This window comes from Anser cygnoides, chromosome 19 (assembly GCF_040182565.1).
Source record: "Anser cygnoides isolate HZ-2024a breed goose chromosome 19, Taihu_goose_T2T_genome, whole genome shotgun sequence".
NCBI classification, from domain to species: Eukaryota; Metazoa; Chordata; class Aves; order Anseriformes; family Anatidae; genus Anser; species Anser cygnoides.
Window position 1 is genome coordinate 6,662,549 of NC_089891.1, and position 25,706 is coordinate 6,688,254.

At 46.3% G+C, this 25,706-nt stretch overlaps 1 protein-coding gene and 1 long non-coding RNA gene across 4 annotated transcripts in view; both read right to left on the reverse strand.

Moving 5' to 3' along the window:
* LOC106034799 (uncharacterized) overlaps positions 1 to 18,853 on the reverse strand; it is a 32,854-nt gene extending 14,001 nt beyond the window's left edge. For 2 of the 3 annotated variants that reach the window (XR_010825940.1, XR_007163469.2), the window contains exons 1-2: positions 13,265 to 18,853; positions 2,830 to 3,011 (exon numbers count right to left, since the gene is read on the reverse strand). This is a non-coding gene — a long non-coding RNA (uncharacterized lncRNA). The remainder of the gene's footprint in view (positions 1 to 2,829; positions 3,012 to 13,264) is intronic. The other variant, XR_007163471.2, reaches the window with a different exon arrangement.
* Positions 18,854 to 20,687: 1,834 nt separating this feature from the next.
* TOB1 (transducer of ERBB2, 1) lies at positions 20,688 to 25,023 on the reverse strand. Its single transcript, XM_066980356.1, has 2 exons — positions 24,867 to 25,023; positions 20,688 to 22,619 (listed from the first exon to the last, which is right to left on the reverse strand). The coding sequence occupies exon 2, from the start codon at positions 22,483 to 22,485 to the stop codon at positions 21,505 to 21,507; it is 981 nt and encodes a 326-aa protein (XP_066836457.1). The 5' UTR covers positions 22,486 to 22,619; positions 24,867 to 25,023; the 3' UTR covers positions 20,688 to 21,504.
* Between the last annotated feature and the right edge of the window lie 683 nt (positions 25,024 to 25,706).

Here is a 25,706-nt window from a genome sequence, read left to right on the forward strand (position 1 = left end):
TCTCAGGGGGAAAATCCATCCCTGGCCATCCCAGCAGCACCTCCCCTGGGCACACGGCTGCCATGAGCAGAGCCTCTCCACCTTCTGACCTTGAAGAGCTTAGCTCGCCACTCAAAGCTAATATTTTAGTTCAGCCTCTTATTAAACCCTTAAGAAGCCTAAAATTCAAGTCTGACCAGTCAGCCAGCCCGAGGAAAGCACACGCACAGGACCAAGCACTGAAGGATGTAGTTAAAGCCCTTGCAAGGCTAATAGGTACTTGCACAGAGCTCCTGATCAGAAAATCCCTCTCGCATTGTTCACACACAGTTTTCTGTCCTGTTCTCTAGGGTGCATATTTCAAGGCAACCTTAAGGTTGTCAGAAAGCTGGATGGAAATGCCAGTTTGTATCAAAAGTATGAGAGAAAGGAAAAAGCCTACTCGATTTCACTCCTGGCCTGGAAGCAGGCTGGGAAAGAGCACGGTGGTGGAGCAGGAGGCAGGCGACCCTCTTCAAAGCACATGGCAAAGGCCAGCAGCCGCTGGGGCAATGCTGAGTCAAACGTGTCCAAGCATGGAGAGCAGCAGCATTTCCATGGACACCCACCCGCGTTAGCGGGGCTGGTGCTGAGTTTGGGCAGAGCGGGAGGTCTGAAGGTCCTGGGACCTGTGCCAAACTTGGCAGCGGGTAGAGCCAATGTGTGGGAGGAGAGGGAGCAGGGACAGGGACCTGCAGGGACAGAGACCTGCAGGGACCTCTGCAGGGCTCAGGGATGGAGCGGGAGGTGTGCCGGACCCTCGAGCTGCAGGAGTGCACAGAGAGTGAGTGATCCAGGAGTGCACAGAGCCGCTGGCACCGGCACCACTTGCCCACCTCCCGGTCTGGAGCGACGATGAAAAGTGCAACGCATTGGTCTGCAAACCCTGCAGCTACAGCTGAATGGAAACCATCCAGCATATGGATCTGAAAATGAGTCACAGGTTACTGTGCAAACCATCTGCACAGCGGAGCTCTATTAGCAGAGGGACAAAATACCAGCAAAAAAGTGACGGCGAGCAGCCTCTGACAGAGCACACCCCTGTTACAGGACCTGGCAGTGCAGGGCGTGAGGGCCCTGAGGGAGCAAGCACGGAGAGGTGGCTGCGTAATTCTCAGAGGTAGGGGCCTGCATCAGCACAAACCCCGGAGCAGCTAAGGTCAAAGGAAGGAGGAAATTGAGAAAGAGGAAATATTCACGTTGTGGGAGTCAGAGATGAGGTCAGGCAGAAGCTTTGATGGGCAACCAGCTCCAGAAGTAGGAGCAAACAGAGATGATGACGCCACTGGAAAATGATTCAGATGGCAGAGGTATTTAAGAGCTCAGCTCCCAGTTGTTTCAAAGGGAATTAGGGACCCCTACAAGAATCATTCCCCTTTGTGGGTCTAGGCTCCCGAGGGCGGTGGCTGAAGCAAAGCTCCTGCATGGCTTCCTGCAAAAAGGAGGAATAACGCAGCTGGCACTGAACGAGCACCGTGCAACACAAGCCCTGCTTCCTCTGCCTGAAGCACCTCACGCCTGCTTTGCTGAAATTCACCCCGTGTGCACATAGTGTGAAATTCTCATATAGCCAATTGCCAGGAAAAGATTATGGCCGGGCTGGATATCTACATCAGGGTTGTGCGGAGCCAGGTTTCCAGAGGCCCCGGGTGCTGGGAGCTGCTGGAGTCGGTGAGAGCCCTTTGCTGCTCCCCAGCTGTGAGCACGTCACCCCGAGCCAGAGCTGCAAGCCTGGAGCCTGTGTTTTTATACCAAATATTTAGTGTTTTCCCCTTCGCAGGCTCTGGTTACTGATTGACTACAAGTGACCTCCAACTGCCTTATTGATTTACAGCGGCTGTCAAAGGACAAAAAATGAGCCCCATGCTCAGGATCTGAGAAATACTGTGAATGGAGGTTGCACAACTGAATAAATGTTCTGCCAGCTCTTTAAATCTTGAAAAAAATGCCAGCTTGAGCTCCTGATCTACAATGCAAACACCAGTGGGATATGAAGATAACACTGCAGCATTATTGGACATATCTATTAGCCAAAAAATCAGCACAGCCTGCTTAATTCACAGCTATTTATGGCTGGGCAAATGATATGACATTCAGGCCCGAGAGTTTAGAAACTCAATGGAAGGTCTTTCAAAGGCTGCTCTGCAGTTCAGATTTCAGCCAGAAAGTTCTGATTTTGGTGTTTTACTCTGTGTCTATCAGTCTCTGCTCAGACAACCCTCCGTGGTGCCACCTCTGTGTGGTGGTTACAGGACACAAAGGACCATGGGTCTTGTCCCACCTGGCAATTCCTACCCTCTCATTTGTCACAGTGAAATCAAGAAATGCAGGAGGAAAGGAGGAGGCTGGATAAAGAGAGAATGAGGAAAAGAGGGAGGAGGGAGAGCATTTTTACACCTTAAACTGGCACGATGACATGGTAGTTGGACTGGATTAACTGGCATGAAAAGGAACTACCCCTTAAGGAGTCGGTACCTTCTCTTCCTCCTTTGCTCCACTCCTAGCACACCCAGATCAAAGTGGGTACTGTAACATGTGTAAAGGACATTACTTCCACTACTGCTTGAAATAAACAAAAAACTAGCAGTAATAAATCTCCAGAATCAGATGGTATTCACCCAAGGGTAAAAGTACTCACGTAAGAAATTACTTAACTATTAACTACAGCGGATAACCTTTGCTTCAGTCTGCTGCAGGACCAGAGGGCTGGAAGGTGGCAAACGCGGGGCTACTTTTAGAAAAGGGTTCCCGGGAACTGGACACAAGAACTCAGCAAGTCTGGTAGAAAGTGTAAAAGAGAGCAAAACTCACCAGATGAATGAGTGTGGTGTAAAGAGGAAGAGTCTGCAAACTTCATCGGGGTGAAGCGGTGCTCTGTAACTCTTTGAAGCAGTCACGAGGACAGAGATGGTCCAGCTGATAGAGCTGACTTGGATTTCGGTAAGGCTCCAGGGGAAGCTCTCACCCGAGATCTTTAAAGAAACTTAGCTGTCCTGCAGTGAGACATAAAGCAGTCTCTTGAGCCAAGGGCTGGTTAAACAAAGGAAAGAAGGGGTGAGAATGAAAGGTCAGCTTTCATAATGAAGGGAAGTCATCGGCAGAGTCCCCCAGGGACACGTGCGATGGCCTGGGCTGCTTAATGGAAATGATCTGGAGAAGGGATTGGAGAGGCAGGTTACCAGCTTCGTTGTCAATACCAAGTCACTTAGGACTGCAAAAAGACAAGCCGACAGAGGAGCTGTAGAAGGACACTGTAATACCAAGTGACAGGATGACAAAATAGCAGATGAAATACAATATTGATTAATATACATGGGGGGAAAAACAAGCTGTAACTTCACATTGCAGTGATACCTTCAAACAAGCTATTCTCATTGGAGACCAAGATGATCTGACATCAGATTTGGGACTGAATTCCCCTCAATTTGCTGCTCTCTGAATTCTGGGTCTCTGCCTTGAACCCACCTCGCAGAACTCAGCTCAGGCCATGCAGATGATGGCCAGGCTCAGCTGCAGGTTTCCTCAAGGCTGGAGAGCAGCTCACGGAGAGGGAGCTGCTCTGAAATGCTGTCGTGGTCACCCACAGCAGGACAGGACCCACGGCCCTGGGGAGCAAGGGGCTGCTCTGAGTCGTCGCAGATGGATTTTCAAAGGTAGTTTGATGCATAAGGATAACAGCTGACAGCAGCATTTAGGAACTTGTAAGCAAATTCATTTCTATTACTTTTCATTCACCTGGGTTTATTTGGAAAAGCCAAGCAGACATCTCTATCACCTGCAGGAATATACATGCTAATTGGCAATATCTAGGAAAATAAATGTAAATGTGGCCCCGTTGCTTCCCAAGTGGCATGGGCAGCAGCTGCGCTGCCCTCCGGTCTGAGTCCCTGTCTCTCTGCTCCCTGCTCATGCCTCCAAAACCCCACAGACAGCACAGAAAACTCAACGAGAATAACCGCAATGGGGATTGACCACACTTCTGTGCTCCAGGGAAGGAAAAGTGGGGGCTAAGCCCCCCCAGAAACAAAGCCACAAGCCACACAGGAGCCTCAGATGCCCCATGCTTGCTCATGTCCTCTGTGCCCCAGCCCAGCAAGGACGTCCATGGCTAAAGCAGGGGATGGTCCCGGAGGAGACCTGGGGGAACGTGTGGAGGAGGTTGTTCCTGACGAGCCTTAAGAGCTCACTCTTCCTCCTCAATCCCTCCCCGCTTTTCTGCTCACGGGATGGTGGAGCAGGAGGAATGCTATCGAGTGGTGGAGCCAGCGACACCATGACCGCGGTGGGAAGACGACGCACCCCAGTGAGTACATCGTGTCCCAAGAAACCTTTGAAGGCTGTGGGGCCAGCACAGACCAGAACCTCTGCAACCTACGGCCCTCAGCAGAGCTCTCTATGTCCATTTCCCTGTCCAGCGATGTCCAACCGTACTAACATGGTCACAGGAGACAAACCCAAGCACCAGCGGCTGACCATACGCACACAAAACTGCTGCACCCACCGCGGCCCGAGCACGGAGAACCCCAGGTCCCACACAGCCACAGCTTCCTATTTTTGCAATATTTGGGGTGCAGAGAAAAACAAACAAAACCCCGCTCGTCCCCCAGCACTGAAATGACGTCAGAAGGCTGGAAATTGGGGCAGGAGCATCCAGCTGCTCCCATGGCCTGACACAAGATGGCGTGTGGCATCGCGCTTTGGGGCCTTGCCTCTTGCTGCCTTGTGTCCGCCGGGTTTCTTCCCTTCCTAAAGTGAAATATGCTCACCTACTGTGGTTAGATTTGCCTTGTCCTCGTTAATTTAACCGTTTCACAGACACTCTGCTGTATAATTTAGATTTTCTAAGGGGAAAGCAACCCCTGCGGAGCTGGATGGCTGGGGTCACGCTTTGCTGCCTTTCATCCTTGCCTGGTAAGCGATACAGCAGGAGAAATTCAAGGTTTATTGGAAAAAAATAGATACAGTCAGGAGTGTGATAAGGCAGTCAAATCCATTTGCAGAGCTGCAAGAAAAGGACACAATGTATAATTTATTTGGCGCTTTTTGTCTCCCTGTATGCAGATTGTCTGGTTTCTAAATATATTGGTCCAGTTATTCAAAATTATTCATGAATCTCTTCAATGAATAATACTTGACCTGCAGATAATCCAAAGAGTGAATATTGCAATCAAATTCTCCATTTCTTATGTAATTTATTGTAGCTAACAGATGTATACGACTCAGGTAATTAACTCAGGATGAAACTCAAATTGTATATTTGATTATAATATTTGCAATTCACAATTTGCACTGTGATAGCTAGCTCGAAAAGTCATCTAATCAAGAGACGAGCAAAAGTATCTTATCGCTGGCATAACTAAATTGCTGCTCCTCTCAGTCCGTTTGGCATTTAAGCGAAAGAAGAGCCATTCACGAGTACGTGCAAGCAGAGCTGCAGCACCGCGAGGGCTGTGCACAGACAGGGCAGACCTGCACAGAGTCAACAGCGAACAAACACAGATTAAAAGCGAAATGCTAATAGCTTTCTCAGATCTACAGATGGAACAGGTGTGAAAAGCAGGACTTACATCAAAGGTGTCCTCATCTTTAAGGTCTCTGATAGCTTTTTCCAGGAAAATATCTGAAGGAGGGTTGGGTGGGCATTTTTCTCCTCGACTGTCCAACCTATTTCTGCACTTGGGATGATGTTCACAGGGCCGTGCACTGTGAGCAGTGATGGAGAACTGCTCCTTGCCAACGGAGAGCTTGCAGAGGGGACAAGTTTGCAGATGGGACAGTTTTTTACTTGTCTGGGCTTTCAGCTACAGAAGTATCCAAGTGCACGAGCAGTTCAAAGCATTTAGGAGTCGTGAGTCACGACTTGCAATATCGTGAACTTGGCTTTAAAATCCTGTTATTTCTTTCCACAGAATCATAGAATCACCTAGGCTGGAAAAGACCTTCAAGATCACCAAGTCGAACCATCAACCTGACCTGCCGAGTCCTGTCACCAAACCCTGTCCTTCAGTGCCACATAGAAATGCCACCGCCATGTCTCTTAAACACCCCCAGGGATGGGGCAGCCTGTTCTAGTGCTTGACCGTCCTCCCCATGAAGAAATTATTCCAAATGTCCAATCTACCCCTCCCCTGGTGCAAACTGAGGCCATTTCCTTGCATCCTATGCTTGCCACCTGGCTGGATAAATTCACAGGAGTTTTGGTTGTTCTTTTAATTTGCCATCAGATTGCAGAGCCTTGCAGCAACCAGTTTTCAGCTGTTCTTTGCCCCCACCAGCACTAAACATATACTCCTTTTCTCTTTTTTGTGAGTGGAAGTTTAAGGTCTCGCTTAATCACATAATCTCCAAAGCAGGAGCTTTAGGAGATCTATCGACTACAACAAGGCTCACAACACTATACCAGGGTCAGAAAGAGCAGTGTTGCCATCTAGGGACTTGCTGTGAGCTTTAAAAATTGAGATTTTTTTTTCCAGATGGGATGCTCAAATGTATTTTGAATTGATAGTGGTCATTTGCTTGCTTGCTGTAGGCAGGCTAAGGATGGAAGCAGGTACTGGGGGTGGCCTTTTAGGCTTGGCTTTTGTTTTCCTGCAAAATGACAAACCCTTTCAGTTCAGCCCCATGTGCCAGGCAGAAACTCAGCCCCACAACCAGCAGCAGCTTCGCATTCACTCACAACACCGGGAACGCATCCATCCCAACACGCACCTGCACACCTGCTACTTTTTCATTCAATTTTTCATGTTTAGTGAAAGAAGTTTTTTCAGAGGACAAAGACTGAAGGAGGATTTGCTGCTCCTGCCCTGACAGGAAGATTTACACATGAGCAAATGATTTGTAACAAATACAGAGCAAGATAGATGGAGCTGCTTCTCTTGTTCACAAATTATTTGCAGACTATGGGCTTGAAAAGGAAGAAAATTTTCCTTTGCTTTGTAAAGTACACACATGCATTTTTTTATTATTATTATTTATGACTACGTTCACTGGGAAAAACACTCCTGAGAGCACCTTTTGCAGAATTATTGCAGCTCACAGGTTGTTACATTTGTAATCTGGAGAGAGGACAGGTTTGTCTTCCACCCTCCTTTCTCCTATTTAGTAATTGCCTTGACCAGCGAGACTTTTGTCATGGGTTTGAGCCTCTGGGCACTGCAAGGTCATAAAATTGAAGTCTGAGGCCTCCACCTTTCCCACCAGTGTATTGCAGAAGCTGCTCCTGGGTTTTGCTGGGAGAGCACAGCTCCTTCCATCAAGCTCCAGGGCAAACACATGCACCACACACACACACCTCAGACCCCTCGAAATTTCTGCATGCATTCCTAAGCGTGGTTAAAAAAAAAAAAAAGCACAATTTCTACAAATATTTCTGGCAGAAGGGAAGCTTCTGGAATGTGAGGTGCCACCACACACAGAAGGAACTGGTGGGAGATGGACATGGAAACGGGGACAGCGGACACCCTCAAGGGCTCCACGCCTGCCAGTTTAGGGAAACCTGAAGCACATGGATGGGACCCACGTGTGCAACAACCACCGGAGCCCCAGTTCCATCCCAAGGAGCCCTAGCTCTTACTTTTCTGCAAGGAGCTCCAAGTATAGCTCCCCACCACACAGCACTTTGCAGAGAAGCCCACACATATTTCTGTCGTTGGGGGTGGTTATATCCCATAAGGGACTAACTTGTTTTCTTTTTCTGTATAAAGCTTTCCTTTCCCTAGTTCCACAGCTGGAATCGGAAGGCACGGCCACGTACTTGGCAGTGCTGGGAGCGGGGCAGGTCCTCAGCCAGCTATGCTGCATTCATGTGTGATTTGGAGCTTTCCTCCTTGGCCAGCCGGGTACCTGAAGCAGCTCCAAGCCCAGTTCTTGTGGTAGCTGCATCCTGCAGGAGTCACGCAGCCTCATGAAACATGCATTGGTACAGTGTGCCTAATAAAATCTAGCAGTTCATTAAAAAGAAGAAAAATATTATATTTTTGCCCTGACAATCCAGGCACTGCTAGGTGCTAACTAGGTCACTGTTCAAATCCCTGCCTTCGTTGCTTGTGTTCCAGATGTGGGCATGTGTGTCTACATTACCTATCGATTTGTGCAAATCATGTAACATACACAAAACTCATTGGCCTGTGAGCTGAGCAAATACCCAATTGGTCTATGCATCCATTATTGGTAGTAGCAGATGGGTTGCTTGCTTAAATAAATGCATTTGCAAACTCCTCTAGGTCTGCTTTCAAAACCAGCAGTTTGTTTGCACAGCGTGGTGCAGCCAGCTCCTCCCCACCCCGCTCCCCAAACCTCCCCGGCCTGGAGCTCAGGTGCTTTCAGCTTTGCATAAAGAAATTCTGAACACGAATGTGTTTTTGCAAACACACAAAAAAAAACTTTCGATTTGTAATATATGAGTAAAGCATTGTTTATGCTCATGCACTGTTAATTGGAGTCATTCATAATATGTCAGTCTAAGCGCAAAGTAGAGACAGAATAAAAACATCTACAATGGCCTGGTGCTGCAAATGCTGAGTAACTTTATGCTCTGGAGCAGAGACTGCCTGAACAGAATCATTTTGTTCACTCCTGGAGCTGAACATAGGGGATGCCTGTAGTTAGCAATTGCAAAGGAGGAAAATAAACGTTTTCCTGCATTCTGCTATTGCATCCTCAGCTGACAAAAAAAAAAGAAAAAAAAAGTCAAGGGGCGGAGGAAAAGCCCATTTGTTTGCTTTGTGGCTGCTTGGAGGGGTGTGCTCTCATTTTGGGGCCCAGGGGAGCAAAACTGAAGCGTCTGATCTTTGTGGATTGTTTCCTGTTAGCATCGGAGGTGAAGGCTGACACAGAAAGGAGCAGCAGTGCCAGGTCTCTGCAGGGCAGCTGGAGTGCTATGGGATATGAATGAAAGACATCGTGCAGTACAGCAGGGCTGCTAGGGATTTTTGCTCATGCTTTTTAATTCAGCATTTCTACACACAAAAACAGCATCTGCCCTTGCAGGACTGTAGATAACGTTTGGGGGACGTATCAGTTCTCCTGCTTCAGGCCAGCTCAGACTGCCTGCCTGAAAAAAAGTGATCAGGAGGCAAAAGCTCCCTGAGGCGGGGCTGTCGTGCTCTGCCTGGGCCCCACCAGTATGGCATAAGGTCTGCGGGTGCTGCTGCTGTGATCCTCTCCAAACCTCATGCCTCTAGCCCTGCCCTCGGACCAGCCCTGCTAACATGAAGTATCTTTGCTTGCTCCAGGCCTGGAGGCCTATGGGTCACAGCTCAGGATCCCCTTTTAGGGGTGCGAGGCTCCAACCCCACCCTCAGTGAACTGCAGGCCCCTCCTTGGGACCCATGTTGGTCCCAAGAACCAGCTCCCTGCTCCAGCCAAACACAGCTGCTCCTCTGTCTGTCATCTGCCCAGAACAGCCTCCGGCATCAGGGAATTTTCAGTGGCAAAGCGAGACCCAAGCTCCTCTCTACCTCAAGCCATCAAAATATTTCCTTTGACTTTAATGGCCTTGTGCATCCAAATTTTTCACATGCAGCATATAGGGCACGCTAAGCGAAGGGCTCACAGCCCCTTGCACCCTCTCTGGTAGCCGCAACAAGAAGAGCAGCTGAGGATGGAGCATCCCAAGGCTTGATGGTCCTCTGCTGTGTCAGACCCAGCACCCCAATGAAGCAAGCGTTGCTTGCTCACCCAGACAGCCCATATGCACCCACCGCTGGCCCCCACCTGCCTGGCATACCACAGCCTCAGCCGTCCCACACAGCGCCCTGCAGACCTTCTGGTGGGAAGCTGGAGGGAAGGGAAGCGCCGAGCAGGCTCATGTGCCCGATCAGCTGCCTGCACAGAGCCCGGCTGGCCCTTTCAGCCCCGTTCCCACAGCACAACTGCTCGGAGCAGGCACTGCAGCCCCTCAATGGCCACCTTTGTCGGCAGTCACAGGGCAGGAGCACGCAGGCTGCTGACGTGGCACCGCGGTCACCGGCCCCGGTCCCCTGTTCCCAGAGCACCGGGACCCAGAGCCTGCCTCTGGCCACAAGCAGGGGTCGGACAAGCTCCTTCCTAATCCTTATGTTCGCTTTCATGTCTAAAAAACCCCAAGCAAACAATCAGCAGAGGAGGGAGGAAGCAGAGGCATTTCCCTCTTCTGCAGTTCCTTCCTCTTTCTTCAGTTCTTATTTTCCCCCCTTCTTTCTTTCTTCCCCTACCTGTTGAAATGTGGTTACCACAACACCATCAGCAAACAGCTGCAATTTTAATGTGTGAAGCTGTTGAAATTTTAAATACTTGCTTTAAAAAACAAAACAAAACAAAACAAAAACACCAGAGGAAGAAAGTGTCCTCCCTGTTACCCTGCCAGCCCGGAGCACCTTTTCCTCCCAGCGCCACGACTGCCAGGCTCACAGAGCCAATGCTTCTTGGCAGGCACGCTGCCACCCTGGTAAAGTCAATGTTTACATTTGTCACATATATTTTTAGTGCATCCTATATCCAGCCGTGCCTCATGGGCCAATTGCCATGTCAAAGCAAATGTTGCTTCATTTTCGGAAGGACTGAGAGAAGAGAAATCCCCGAGGGAGTCCTGGCAGCAGCTGGCTGCAGGGTCCCCGTTTCGCCAGTCCTTCAGGTTCCTCCAGTTCACAAACGTGAGCAGAGAAGGAATTTGCTCTGCGAGAGGCCTGCTAGTGCCCGACCTCCATAAAAGCAAGCACCTCTCATAGCAGCAAAGCTTAGCCTGGGCTGACCGTGCTGCTGGAGGGACCATTGAATTAATCTGTTAGGTTTTGTTGGGCTGGGGTGGTCTTCTGGGGCCTGCTTGGCACCTGAGAACTTCTGAGGGTTTTAACAACATTGACTGGATCTCAGTTTTCCTTCTTTTTACCTTAACTCGCTTGCCCTTGTATTGCTAAGACGCAGTTCAGCCTTGCACATGGGTTAACCGCTCGGCTTTGGACACCCCCGGCAAAAAGGGTTTGTGCTGCGGCCTTCGGTAACCAACAGTTGCTGCTGTGCACTCCCACTCAACATCAGTTCCCTTGAAAACATCCCCATAAAGCAGCCGTCTCCAGTTTAGGCCTATCCCAATCAAGTAGAGGACATCGTGCAGATGAAGTGAACAGTGAGTAATCCTCTCCTTTCCCAGATGGTAGAAAGGGTCACACACACCACAGGAGGACAAGGGCGGCCTTCATGGTGCCAGGGCCTGTGGCTCACCCGATCCCTGGCTCCACAGGTGGCTGCTCCTCCAGCTCTCGTCTGCCCCCATCCCACAGCTCTAGGACAAGGCTGGGAGGTGTAAGGCCGGTGGAGGTGTTGTACCCGAGTCACCCGGAGCTCTGGAGCAAGAGGCAAACCTCACCACACCTCTGCCAGGCACAGAAATACGGTTCTGCCTTGTGCTGATGGGGAATGGAGACCCAGAGAAGCCAAAGCAGCTGCTCGAAGCAAGAAGCTGGCGAGCATGATTAGCAGCTCATATCCTTTCATTCACAGCTCTCCACAGCATGATTTATCATGTGGTTGAGAAAAAACAAGTAAAGGAAGAAATAACTGGCTAAAGGTTGTGCAGCCTTGGCTCTCCTTTGTCTTTCAGTCTGCCCAGATAAACGTCATTATGGAAAGGCTGGGGACCCTGCAGCTCAGCAGCTCTAACAGGGAGTGAAAGCAGCAGCTCTGGATGAAGCTAACTGCAGCAGTTATATGACTAATCCCGACATCTACGGATGTTTTCCACTCTGCCTGCAAGAGTTATGTGATCCTAAGCATCCTTAAGGAAAACAACTCCATTCTGGCTAGCAGATGACTAACTGCTAGCAGATAATACAGATATCTTTTCACATCTGAAAAGAGACCGACATATCCAAGACGACAGTGCCCCACAGAAATATTTGCCGAAGTGACTCAAAGCCAGGCACTGGAGCACAGCTAGCTGTTCCCAAAAAGCAACTGGGAATCAGACAAAGGGGGAGCCCGTCTGCAGCGCTGCCAGCCAGAAGGAGCCTTTTGTTCAAGGCAGTGTAAACGCCAGGACAGGGAAGGGGCCAGGCTGCCACCCTCAGCAATGCTCCTGCAGTATTAAACAGCCTCAGGTCTCTCCAAATAATAATAATAATAATAAAAAAAAAAAAAACAAAGTCAAACCACCAGCTCTAAGTGCTTGGGCTTTGGAGAAAATCATATCAAAGGCAGCCTCACAGCCTCCATCTCCCCTTACATATCACTCGTTTTCTGGATTCATCAGGCAGACATTTGAGTACGTGGAGGCCATTTGTGCAGGCATCAAAACGCCAAACTCACTGGAGAACTGACCAGACCACGTTGCACGTACACATAGCGCATCACCCACAGCACACACGCAGGGAGGAAAAGCTTCAGTGGCCGTTAAAGGCATATGTAAGGTTTCCCTCCCTGAAGTCACCTCTGTGGCAGGTGGCCGTGGCCATCCTCCCCCTGAGCTAAGCCGTGGCAGGGGGCAAGCAAGACAGGCCGTGGCAGCAGTGGTGGCACCAGCGGTGGCACTGGTCACGGTGGGTTGCCGGGGGTCCTGCAGAGCGGGAGAGGGACAAAGCACACAACGTTGTCACAGCGGGATTGTTGTGTGACTGAAGTGTGCAGCATTGCCATTGACGATTAGCCATAGATCAGCAATGGAACATTGTTCTCCGCCATAAGTATGGGTATTTTTAGTCTAATGTGTTCCACAAATGTTTTGCAAAGGAGTTTTCTTTGCCTGAAGCATCTACTTCTTCTCAACCTTCCTGTGATGCAGTGTAAACCATGTTACTAATAAAATTCATTCTTTAATTTGCTTCCCGAACACAGTTCACAAAATACACAGTATATTTGGGAGTGTCTGTATACTCTGCTATTTCTGTCCTTCTTATTCAACCTCAGAGAGCAGCGAAGGGAACTGTGAGTACAGAGAGAGACGGCCCTGCCCTGAAGAGATTACAGTCTCAATCAGATAATACGCTGCAAATTACACATGGTGAAGCACAGACCTCAGACAAGCTGAATGGGGAAAAGGCTTGGTTTGGGAAGGAAACAAGGAAAAGTAAGTTTTAAGGAAGACTTTGAAGGAAAACAGAGAGTAAAATTGACGGGAAAAACTGGGAATTTCAGAGAATAAGATATGAGAATGAAACTGAGAGCCTAAATTTCACTGACTTCGGGCAAATAAGCTGTTCCAAATACTGAATTCTTAAATCTAGAGAGAGACCAAGAAATGGTGGGCCCCAGTGCCACCAGCAGCCTCACTTACCTCCCCCAGCTGCTGCCAGGAGACATGCTCAGAGCCAGCAGTGCAGCCTCGGATAAGCTGGGATGGATGCCTGTAAGGGCCAAGCAGCTCTACCACACAATGCTCACACTTCTGTTCTGTTAATTGGGCTAACAGACTACCTCCCATAGCTCATCAAGGCTCTGCCTTCGTTTGTAGACTCAGCTGAGCAGGAGTAAGGGCAGCAGGTGCAGTACTGCGTCGTAGCGAGGATGGTGTTGGATGGAAGTGAGGCAAGGGCAGGGAGAGGGGACATCGTTTATTAGGTCAGCTGACATACTTGGAAAACTAGACATGCTTTCAGGCACATAAGGCTTCCTTAGGTCTGAAATAGAAGCAATAACCTTAGAGCTAAATACAGGTTGAGAATAATTGTTCTGAGTTAGACTTCATTATATTAATGAATTAGGCAATTTGAGGGAAAGGATGATTGGTTCTTGTTGATCAAAGGGAGGATACTAGCCAGAGGACAGCTGATAATGTCATTTATGGCACAAAGAGAGGGCGAGAGAGACAGGAATAATTACTGCCTAGTGATGGCTGGTGCTAGCAAAAATTATAATGTGATATGCAATCAATATCTGTGTGATTTTTATATCCTAGAGTAAGGAATTTTAGTACTCAGATTGTCTTTTGAAGAAATTTTGGAGAGCTTCCTTAAAGGTCAGGAGTGAGAGGTCAGAGATGGTGTGGCTGATCTCTGAGCGTTTCTGTCTTTTGTCAGTTTGTATGAGTTAAATTGAGTTGGTTGCCGTTGGTTGTTGCCAGTGCCAACTGTTAAATCTGAAATGCAAACTGCACGTCAGCACCAGAGAGGCAGCAAACAGGAGGGCAGTGGTGGTCTCAGTCATTCTGTATCGCTTAGAAATCTGATTCAATTCAGCAGCTGTGGTTAAATGCCAACACTCGTGAGTTCACATCTATCCCTGTTTCCTGCAAAGTACCAGTCCTTAGGAACCTGTGATTTCCTATGGATCTAAATTTTCACCTAAAAATTAAGTTCTCAGTAGTCTTGTAGAGAAAAGCTAGAAAGTTCAGAAACTGATTTAAATTTATACCCAGAAAATAAATTAATACGATGCAAGGTTGATTATTATTTATAGCTATCTCATAATTTCTAAAATATTCTTGTAGGCCTGAATCACAGTTTCTCAAGTGATTTGGTTTGACAATACTGAAGCAAGGACAGCACTGTAACAGTCTAGAAGACATAAATAGTGAACATCATTATGTGTTACTAAAAAATGAAAAATCAATCATTCCTAAGTAAAATATGCCCTGTGTCTCAAAGCAGTTAATAAATATAACATGAGATTCACATATTATCTGCAAATTAGGTAACTGCCCCAGGTGTTAACATTTTTCACTGTAGTTAGGAATTCTGCACTCTTCCCACTAAATTGCCAAACAGAGGTGCTATATATACCTGGCCAAACTTGAGAGATACAGACAGACTGGGAACCTGTTGGCTTCAGAAATAAGGTGCAGTTATCTACAGCATCCAAGACTCAGCAGGGAGTTAAAGGCTCAAGTATAGGCTCAAAAATAGAGAAACCACTTCTGGAAAGGCTGAAACTATCTGTTGAAAACTGCACAGCCAGTTCATAGCACAGCCAGAGGCAAAACCTTGTAGCCCTGCCTCTGTGATCATACACAGGATGCTTAATATTATGGTCTAATGAAAATCAAAGGGGAATTTGTTTTAGTTTGTAAAGTCTGTATGCAAGTCTAATTTTGACCAGCAGCAACTTCAGTGAGTAGGCTGGTGTAAAATTTTCACATGATTTGTACTGGAGGAATATATACTTCTATATCTATAGAAACACCCACAGAAATTCTTTTAAAGAATCACAATAGTCGGTATGTGAGATCTCACTGTTCTGGAGGCTTTCTGCTCCATTGGTGGATGAATCAGACTCTATAGCATGGACAATGAGAATCAAGTGCTTTACTTTTATATGCATGCCTTATTTTATTATTATAAAATGTAAAGGTCATGTAATATACATTAACTGAACTGTACTATGGAGAAGAGTCAGAGGCCACAGCAGCTGAAGGCAGTAAAAGGAGGGAACGATAGGTCAACCTCAGGAGATGTTCCTATGGCAGACAAATTGGATGAAGTTCCTTATTGACAGCAATAGCCAGCTAACGTCTAACACTTGAATTTCAGCGGAGCTAGAGGAAGAACCCAACACAGAAAAGGGCAGTGACTTGCGCAGGGTCAGAGCTGAAACACGGGGTGCCTGAGTTGTTATCTATTGTCCCATGTTCTTCGCTAAGCTGCCACCTCTTGTTTCTGTCAACATGACTAAAAACTCCCAGGCTGTTGCATTGCTGGGTGAGGCTGCCCAAGCAGCAAATTCACCCCGTTTCATAAGACTGTGAGCATCTACTGTAATTCTTAGCTGTATTCTTTACGCTGTCTGTCGAGATAAAGTGAAGTCAAGTAAGGCCCAGCCTACACGGGGCGGAGGGCTAGGGAACCTTTGGGTGGCCAGGGCCTCATGTGCTGATGTCTGCCATCGCACAGCAGTTCCTGGCATTGCTATGTGACAGAGCACAGAGTAATTTAAGAGATGAGATCAGAGAGAAGTGGAGTCTGGGTGAAAAGAGTAACGACATGAAAGCCTGGCGCAGCAAAGCAGCGAGAGGCAGTGAGCAAAGGGAGCGGTGCGCCAGCCAGTCCTTCTGAGGGTGCTGTGGGAGAGGCAGAAAAGACAAAGGAAGGAGTTATGGGTACAGCAGGGAATTAATATATTCTGCCAAGGAAAAAAGGTGGATTTCCAGGGTTGTTTTTAATTGCATTTAGCCAGTCCTGGTGAAATAACCATCTCAAAGAAGCTCACCAAGGCACTAAACAGTAATTAAGGCACTACATTCCCAGAGTCCTCTTTTGTTTTATGCTGTGGGTAATCTTTAAGCTAAGGGGAAAAGGGAAAGCAGCTCAACGAGCTCCAAGAGGGCACAGAGCTGACAGACTGTTTAAATGTAATGGTGTCTCGGCTCTCAGAGGAGGAGAGGATCTCCAATTTCAGGCCTCTGAAGTGCTAAATTATCAAATGAGAACTACAGTGAGTTCCACCAAACTTGCATCCATCAATATTACAAATTGTTTTTAACAAACAAAAGCTGACAGAATAAAGGATGGGGGTTGAGGGATGTCTGCATTGTATGCCAAGGTTTTTCTAAAAATATTTTACACCTGCTATTCGTTCCGCACACTGATCATATTTTGTCTGTGAGGTAAAGAACGCGCAGTGCCAAAGGGAATGTGGTTTATGTTCCCAAGTCTTAATGCTTTTTCCCTTCTGCAAGGCAAAACTCCTTACTACCTCCACTAAAATCAAGCCAAGAGGACAAAAGTCATACACACACTGCCACGGTAACAGTTTAACCATTCCTCTCACTGATCTTTGGAAACAATCCGTTCAGCAGGATTTTACAGCTCTGGCACTTCGATTTAGCAAACTTTTTATGCAGCTCATGAGAGGAATGCAGCCAACTCTGTACACTCAATTTAAATCAACTTGCTGATGATATAAAAAAGAATGCTGAACCGTCGGTTTGCTTCATCTGCTCCAAAACTACCAACACAAACTGAGGTATTTTTTAGTGAAACGTTAATAGAACAGTCTGGGGCATCAGATCAGTAAATGAACTCTGTTTTGATCCCATGCTGGTTGAAACAGCTGATTTAACAGCTAGTTGTTTGGTTACTTACGTTTCAGAAATGCAATGGGACTGTTTGCCAGTACCGGGCTGTTGCACATTGCAGTACAGGGGGAGCACGGAGTGATGCCAGCTGGGCATGTGGTTGTGCTGGAGCTGGGCGATCAGCTGCCACGTTTGGCTGTAGCAAGATGGTATAAGTGGTGTTTCAGAGCTTCCTGATTTTGCATGGTGAGGAGCAGAGATGGGTCTTTCTGTGGCTTGAGCCTAGTCCTCAATTTGTGTAAGTCATGGTAGCTTAGTTGATGCTGAAAGAACTACAAAAACTTGTACTCACCAAGATTGCGATGCCAGGCCAGCCTGCGTCCGCTGGGTTCACAGCCGCAGCACGGACCTTTGAGAACACGACGTGGCAATGAAGCACAAAGTGTTGGAAACTCTACCCATTAGCTGTCTCCCCTTTGAGAAAATAATCAGATCAATTTAATTTTGGCTCCTAGATTCCTGGGGTCAAGAGTAAGGCCTGCCATTTATCCACAGAACAAACGCAGCCCATACTGCTGCTGTTGAAACCTCCCTGCCCTGCTGTGCCAAGAAGCCTCTGAACTCAATTTCACAGATCCCAGATTACAATTTTCAAAAGTAATCAACTCGTACTGAATTGAGTCTGCCTCACAGATTAAAGTGCTACCACCCCGTATCAATTTCTAAACCAATGACTGAACACTAACCTTGTTTTAATGTAGCATGATCATTTAAACAATCTTACATTTAAAAGCAAATTAATGTAACCTTCAGTATAGCCATAACATTCATTGCCTTCCTAGGTAGGCATGGCTTAGCTCTGTCAAATTTTATAGATCTGGCAAACAATCATTATTTTTTTAGGTTTTATGCTCATTTTGTTTAATCCTCACTGTAGAAAAAGCGAATGGGTACTTTTTTTAATAAACTAACCATGCAGTGGAAAACTGATGAGTATTGATTGACATTTTGTAAAAGCAGAAGAAATACCTCAAAAAATGTAACTTTGTATCTTTTAAAAGATCTATATAAAAATATAGGTTTAAGCAAGAAATACTGGAGGAGATGGATATGCTACAGTAGATTTGGACCTCAGAGACTACCACTAGTTTGTCAACAGCAATTCTAATTTCTCTAAGACTCTACAAATTTATGCTAACATGACTCTGAATTTGGTTATGGTTCAGAAGTTAAGCATTAACACCAATCCATTGCTACTTCAGACATTTAAGGATTTTTTTTAAAATTTGTGTTTGGTTGGGGGCCTTGAATGAAGAGACAGGATGCACTTAGCATCATGGAAGGGGACGCATAGTTAGGGTTTTACCCTTTTCTTCACTGTAAATAAAAGATGTCTTCTGAGGTTTAACTTACACCAGCAATTTTAAGGAAGTAAATTGCATGTTCACAACAGAAAACACAAAAGAACTTGCACAACTGAGCAAATGCTTCCTTTTTTCACCTTTGCTCCATTTAGGTCCTTTGTCTCAAAGCAAATGTATTTACCTGAGAGCATGGCTGCAAGAACAGAAAGCTGGGCGCGTGCACATTAAATGAGATTGACTTGGCACTCATTTAAAACAGAATATTGCAACATCAATGTTAGATCAAACAAATTCAGCACTAAGCTTTAGTAAAAGATAAAAAAATGGATGTAGTAGACTGAACAGAAAACAATAAAATCTTTAATTTCTAATGAGTAAGAGAACAGATTAAAAATCTTCTCATTTGTATTCTTCAACTGCAAGCTTTCTCTCCAGATTGTCGCCTTGCAAAGCACCATAAAGAACCTATGAATGACAGAAACCTGCTTACTAAAATTTTTATATTAAAAGGTGCTGCTGCATGTAGGCACACACCAAAAAAAAATAAAAATAAAAATAAAATAAAATAAAATAATAAAATAAATAATAAAAAAATAAAATAATAAAATAAAAATAAAATAAAAACCACCTTTGTTTCCAGACTGCCTTTCAAGGCAATGACCGACTTTTACTGTAGAGCTGGTTATGGTGAAAGTGAACAAATCAGAATGGAAAGAAGGTAGTACTGCTGGATGACCTTTAAAACAAATGATCTTAGCTCGGATCACAGGAACACTGGAAACGGTCTCTGCTATCAAAGCTATTCAACCTCCTAGGCAGTTATTATATTGTAAATACTAATTATAGTAAGTCTTAAAGTCTAGACATACAAATAGAAATAATACACAAATCATTCTCCATGTTTCAGTAATTATGACTTCAATATATATATATGTATGTATTTTAGACACCGTTCAGTGGCCTATCCCTTTTAGAAGCAAAATCACCCACTCAAAACTAGTGATACACTCCTAAGCATGGTTCTGTCCACTGATGTGCTGTTAGTGGAAAGATAAACCAGATGGCAAACTCAATAAAAAGCAGCCAGTTAAACACAAACAGATGAATGCCTAAAAAAAAATCACTCCATTATTGCTTTTGAATTGGTTGTCATGGCATTAGAAATTGATAGCATTGTCAGCCTCCCATCTCCAACCCACCCCTTTGCTAGAGCAATGCTTCTTCACAGCTGCACCCTGTCCAAAGACCTCACAGCAGCGCTGCAAACCATGCTTGTCCTTGCTTACAGCACAAGCTATTTCCAACAAGTTGCTGCTCTTGCACCAGACTGGGCTTGTAAGCGTGGCATGGTGCTGCTGGTGGGCAAGTTTACACCTTTTATAAAACCAAGTGCATCAGGCAGGCCAAGACTGATTTGTCTCAAATGCCTGTTTCAGAACAGTAACGTTCAGATCATTTTAATACTGTACTCCTTTAGCAGCTTAGCATTCACCATTATGAGCCAAAGGACAATCCACCTAGCATGCATCTCCTCTTTGTACAACCAGAGCTAGGAAGGAAAATAAATTGCTGTTTTAGAGTTAGGGATTAAATAAGCAAGTTTCTCTTCCCCATGACAACGTCCATTAGCAAGGAACACTATTTGTCAAAAGAACAGAAAAAAGTAAGGGATGCGACTTCAAAATAGCCATGGAAAAGCTGAGTTATTTTGTCAGCTTCTGGAATCTGTCCTCCCACTCACATTCATGTTTTGAAAATCTATTAAGCTAAAATTGGTGAAATCCACTAGAATAAACACCTTAGATTGTCACATTGTAGTTGCATTACATTTCTCTCTTTAATAGAGCATATAAAATGAAAGTTTACAATGAGTTTAGTAAACTGTACATCAGCACTTTTATTCAGCCTAGCTTCTGAGCTATTAATCCCTAATACAGAAACAAACGCTGATGCATTGGTCTAGGACCTCCCGAGATAATAGTTCCAATGCACTCTGATTACATGGACAGGGAATTTCACTGAATCACCTGAGTACCTTCTCGATAAATCACATCACACAACAAGTCAACATTCGCACCGCTTGTAGTCTGAATTCTCAAGGGAAAAATAGCGAAGCACCTTCTTACTTCAGTAAGCTGCAGTTATGGAAAACAAGCGAACATTTGCTCAAGTAATTGTAGGCAAGCACTTAATCAGGTTACATGCTTTGTCAGAAGTATTTTAGGTAAGCAACCCATTGTTGTGGTGCATCAATACAGCAACCCTTTCCATCGCTCCTTTGTGATGCACTGAGTCAGACTTTTTTGCATCATTAGCACTGACAACACAAGAAGCGCAGCACTCTGATCTTCAGCAGAACAGTAAAAACAGACCACAACAGTCAATTAATTTTAAAGAATTTTAATACAAACTTAATATAAACTATTTCAGTCCCTCTTAACATGTAAGACACTGACTCAAAATACTTTTATACCTTTTTTCAAGTATTGCACAATGTAGGTACAAAATTAATATTTACGATTACATTTTCTTCCATAATATATAGCAAAAATCTTTAAACTTTTAACAGAAAATACAATTTGTGTTTCTTTTGAAAAAAGCAAATATTTCGTACATTTTAATTCCACCACTAAGGAATATTCTGTACACAACTTTTTTTAGAATTGATGTCTTTAAGATGGATATCTTACAATTTCAGTAAAAAAAATACAACATGAAGCTGCTGCAGCTGTCACAGATCACTGTAGTAAAAAGATATAAATGCAATACCATGTTGTAGAAACAATATATATACTCTGATATTTTACAAACTTTGTACTAAATTAAATTATACAATTAGAAAAAGACCAATAAACCCACTTATTAGTGCCAATTTTTTGAAATATATATATACATATGTTTGTGCACATATATATATATACATGAAAAAAATCAGCCATGTCCTTGCTATATCTTAAATACTGTAAGAGGCCATATTTTGAGAGTATATTTTCGTAATGTACATTTCAGTATAAAATAATTTTGTGCTTGGTTGGCAAATGAAAAAATGATGCATGTTGTATTTATCTAACCAAGCTTGAATGTATTCATACTACAAGCCTTAAAAAAAATCTCAAGAGGTGGAAAAAAAGATACACCCTTGGGTACGTGCATTTTAACTTGTACAATAGTATTTACTTGTATGTCACTTCTGTTTTATTTTTAGTTAGCCATAACTGGCTGGAATTGCTGGTTAGAATACTGCATGTTGTTTAAACTAAAATTCAAGCCATCCACAAAAGACTTCTCATTTAGACCTCCATAGGCTGCAAACATATCAAAGGCATTACTGTACTGGAGAGGACTGAGGTTAAGGGGGCTGTCACCAGGAAATATGCTACTGGTACTACCTTGACCCTGCATGTTGGGGAAAATGAACTCCTTTGCGTTAGGAGAAAGGGCAGAAGTCTTCTGCTGTTGCTGTTGCTGCTGCTGCTGACTGCCTAAGCCAAGCCCGTAGAGAGAGTGCATGGAGGAGGAAAGGGCTTTCTGCTTCAACAGGTCATTGACATTCAAGCCAAGGTTGGTGGGAGAAGTGCGGGCGACCTTGTTGCTACGGCCGCTATTCTTCATTTTGGTCGAGCCAAACTTGGTGGCAGCAAATGTGGCAGTGGTGAAGGTTAAAGGCTGAGTGGAGCGGGGCATGAAAGTTGGGCTCACAGCAGCAGAGTGACCAAAGGGAGGAGAAGGAGAACTAGACACTGAAGATGCTGGGTCACTAATTGGCATGAACACCTGGGCCTCTGGGTTAAAGCTGTTCTTGATTTCCTTATCCAACTCACATCCATTTTCATTATCATCCACATAAAGCACTTTCACTGGTCCCTTTTCACCGATTTGGTATGAAACCTCAAATGGGTCAATCCAAACACTAAGATCCTGAGGCAAGTTGCCACGAACATCATCAATGTCCAAACCACTCTCTTTGGATGCTTGTTCTATGACTGGGTCCACTTTCTCCCCTATATGTATACATCTAAACCCTGATCCTTTGTATGGCTTTTCTGGATACCAGTGCCCTTCATACTTCTTCTTGAGAAGTCTTTCAAGCTCTTCACCAAAAATGTTGACACGTCGTCTGGGAAGCTTATTGTACAAATATGAAATAATAAAATTGAGTGCTACTTGGATTTCAAGCTGCATAGCTGCTATGCCACAAAGGTTTAAGTCTGTTTCAAAACACGAAGAAAGTGTTCAAGATGCCACAGGGAAACAAAATTTCATTCAAAGTGCTGATTCTAGTAGATTATTATCCTTCACCTTGAGTGTTCTTGTTCCTTTAAGAAAAAACAAAAGCAAACACATCCAAATAAGGACAGCATACGCTCAAGCTCCAAGGCCTATTCTTTTAGCTTCATTTTCTGCATAAAATAGGTTCCTTTTTAAATGAAAAAGAATAAATTGCTAACTATTTATGTTCATGCCTGCAAAAGGTGAGGGTGTCAACTACATTTGGTATACCTTACAAGCGGTACTGCAGAAGATGCACTAGGCATGTGTTTACATATACAGCATGGGGTATTTCAGAATCACATGAGCTTGCACTTTAGTTATTCACAAAGCAGCAAGTATAATTTTTAAGACATCACAGAACTGCCAGGCCTGTCAAGGGTTCAATTACCAACCCATATTTGGATGATTTATGGTACTCAGCTGCAAAATTTAGCACTGGACTATTAGTTTAGCTTGAAAGGTCTTAAGTTCGAGGCTCATTTATCATTTTAAAGTTTGCAAACACATTGGTCACGCTGTAAGCTGCAGAAATATAAAAATATTCTCAGTTGCTTTAGAGGACTTCACACAAATAACTAAAATTACGCTGCACTTATTTTAAGTCCAAGCCAACCATTCACATCAACTGGTGAAATTATGTTGCGAATTATGCTGCGCTGGCGAAATTATACTACGTGAAGAGAAAATGTCCGCTGTACATATATAACAATTCTGCCTTTCCTCGGAACAGCTAAAACAATAATGCAGTCAATGCATACAAAACAGATGCATGAACTTGCTGTCACAAGGGTGGCAATGACTGCGAAAATGATTACAATAAATCAATTCCCATTTTTTTCTCTTTCTACTAATTATGCTATGGGTCAAATGTAATATATTAGCTAAATACACATTTTGCGTTGTCCATAGTCCAGATTTCAAAAAGTTACTTGAGCCAAGAAGGCTTTTCATAGCCTCAGCAAAAAATATTGCTTTTCTCCTTCTCTAGGACTCCATTTTATATTTAATACAAAATATGGTTGTCGGTCCTTCAAAGGACAAAAGGGAAATTAGCTATCTAAAGTTAAAGAAGGGACTAGAATCAAGTATTAGCACACACCCTGCTAATCAAAACCCTGCAATACCCTAATATAAGGTATTCATCCACAGGAGACACCTTTATACAAAAAGTTCCGGTGAAACAAAAAATACATATTTTTGGCTCAAGTGAAACGCTCAACAAGAATTTCAATTAAGGGTGTGCTTTTCTGCACTGCATCACCACGAACGAAATTCAGTGTAGCTGTCACTGAAGATTAGAGAAATCAAAGTCGGTAAAAATCCCATTAAAAAAAAAAAAAAGCTTTGTTATTGACATTGTTATTTCTTGCTCCGAATAATCTCCTTTTAAAGCCTGGAACCCTATTTCCAAGCCACTTGCGCTCTCCCCAACATGGTATGGGAATAGTTTGTAAGATAAGGCGACCTTTAAACGTTTGCTGGATCAGCACTGGGTGGGGATAAGGAAAAGATCAAGGGCAAACAGAAGATATTTACAAAAGGGACACAATCAGCACAGAAAAGCTGATTGGGTGGTTAAAATGGGCATTTAAAAAATGATTTATTAATCCATCTGTTTTGTTTCCCCGCCTCCGTGTCCTTTAGGAAAGAAATGATCCTTTCAAGGCGCGCCGGGCAGACACCGTACATTTTTCTTACGCCCCAAAACGGATCCAGGGGCACGAGCAGCTGATCAAACAAGGCAGCTCGGCCATTTCCAACTTTTATTCTGTGGTGTTGCTGCTGCTGCTGCTGTTGCCGTTTTTAATATTCCCGACGGCCGCGGGCCCACGAAGCGCTCCGGGGCGTTACATAACGCGGCGGTTGGGGCTCTCCTCAACGGCCCGGGGAGCTCCGGCAAACCGAGGAGGAGGAGGGAGGAGGAGGGAGGAGAGCGTCTGCAGGGCCCGTGAGGGGACAGCCGGAGGGCACAAGGGGCGAGGAGGCCTCGAGGCCCCCCCCGGTGCCCCTCACACAGCAGGGGGCCCGGCCGCTGGTGGCCAGCCGGCCCCGCTCCACTCCTCCCGGCCCCAGGAGGCTCCGTGCCGTGCCGTCAGCCCCAGCCCCGCTCTCCGGGGGTTCCTCCTGCCCGGTTCCCTCAGCCCCTGTGGTGTCCCCCCCCGCCCCCCCCCCCACCGTCACGGCGGGGCCGTGCCCGCCTCAGCGCCCCCCCACCCCCCCCACCCCATCCGCCTCAAGGGCCGGGCGGTGGCTGCCGCGGCCCCCCCCCGGCCCCAGGCGGCGGTACTCACCCGGGTGGGTGTGCGGGGTAGTGCAAACGGTCCCGGCGGGGGTGTGAGTGCTGTAAGGGTACGGGGGTGCTGGGGCGGGGGTGGGGGGGGGGTGCGGCTCAGCACCCGGCCCCCATCATCTCGCCGAACGAGCCGGCTCCCGGAGGATGGGAGGGGAAAGGAAAGAAGAAGATTGAAGGAAAAAAAAAAAAAAAGGGGAGGGGGAGGGTTGGAAAAAAAAAGGGGGGGGGAGGGAAAGGGGGGGAGGGCTGCGCTGCTCACACCCCCGCGACGTGCGCGCCCGGCAGCCGCAGCTCGGCTCCTTCTGCTACTGCCGCGCCGCGCCGCGCGCCCCTATATATCGCCTCCCTTGCCACGCCCCCAGCGCATGGCCACGCCCACAAGCCACGCCCGGCCACGCCCACAAGCCACGCCCCCCTGCTGGCCGGCGCCCGGCTTGGCCACGCCCATCGCCGCCAGGCCACGCCCATCGCCGCCAGGCCACGCCCCCTACTGCTGCCGCGTCCCTTCCCCCGCCAGCCCGGCGTGGATGGGCAGCTCGCTACGTCAGCGCGCTCCTCGCCTCGCAACAGCGTTGCGTCACTAGCTACGTCAAAGCCTGCCCTCGCGCCCCTCAGCTCCGCAGGGAGGGGGGGGGGGGGGGCGGAGGAGGGCCCCGCGCCGAACTACATCTCCCATGACCGCCGCTGCGGTGACGGCCCGCGGGGGCCTCGGCAGCGACCGGTCACGGCTCCGCGGGGCCTTGGGGAGGGAACGCGGACACCCCACGGGCAGGAGCGAGTGGCCTAAAGCCGCCCCTAGGGCATGGTCGGGGGGGGGGGGGCAAAATGGCGGCGCCCC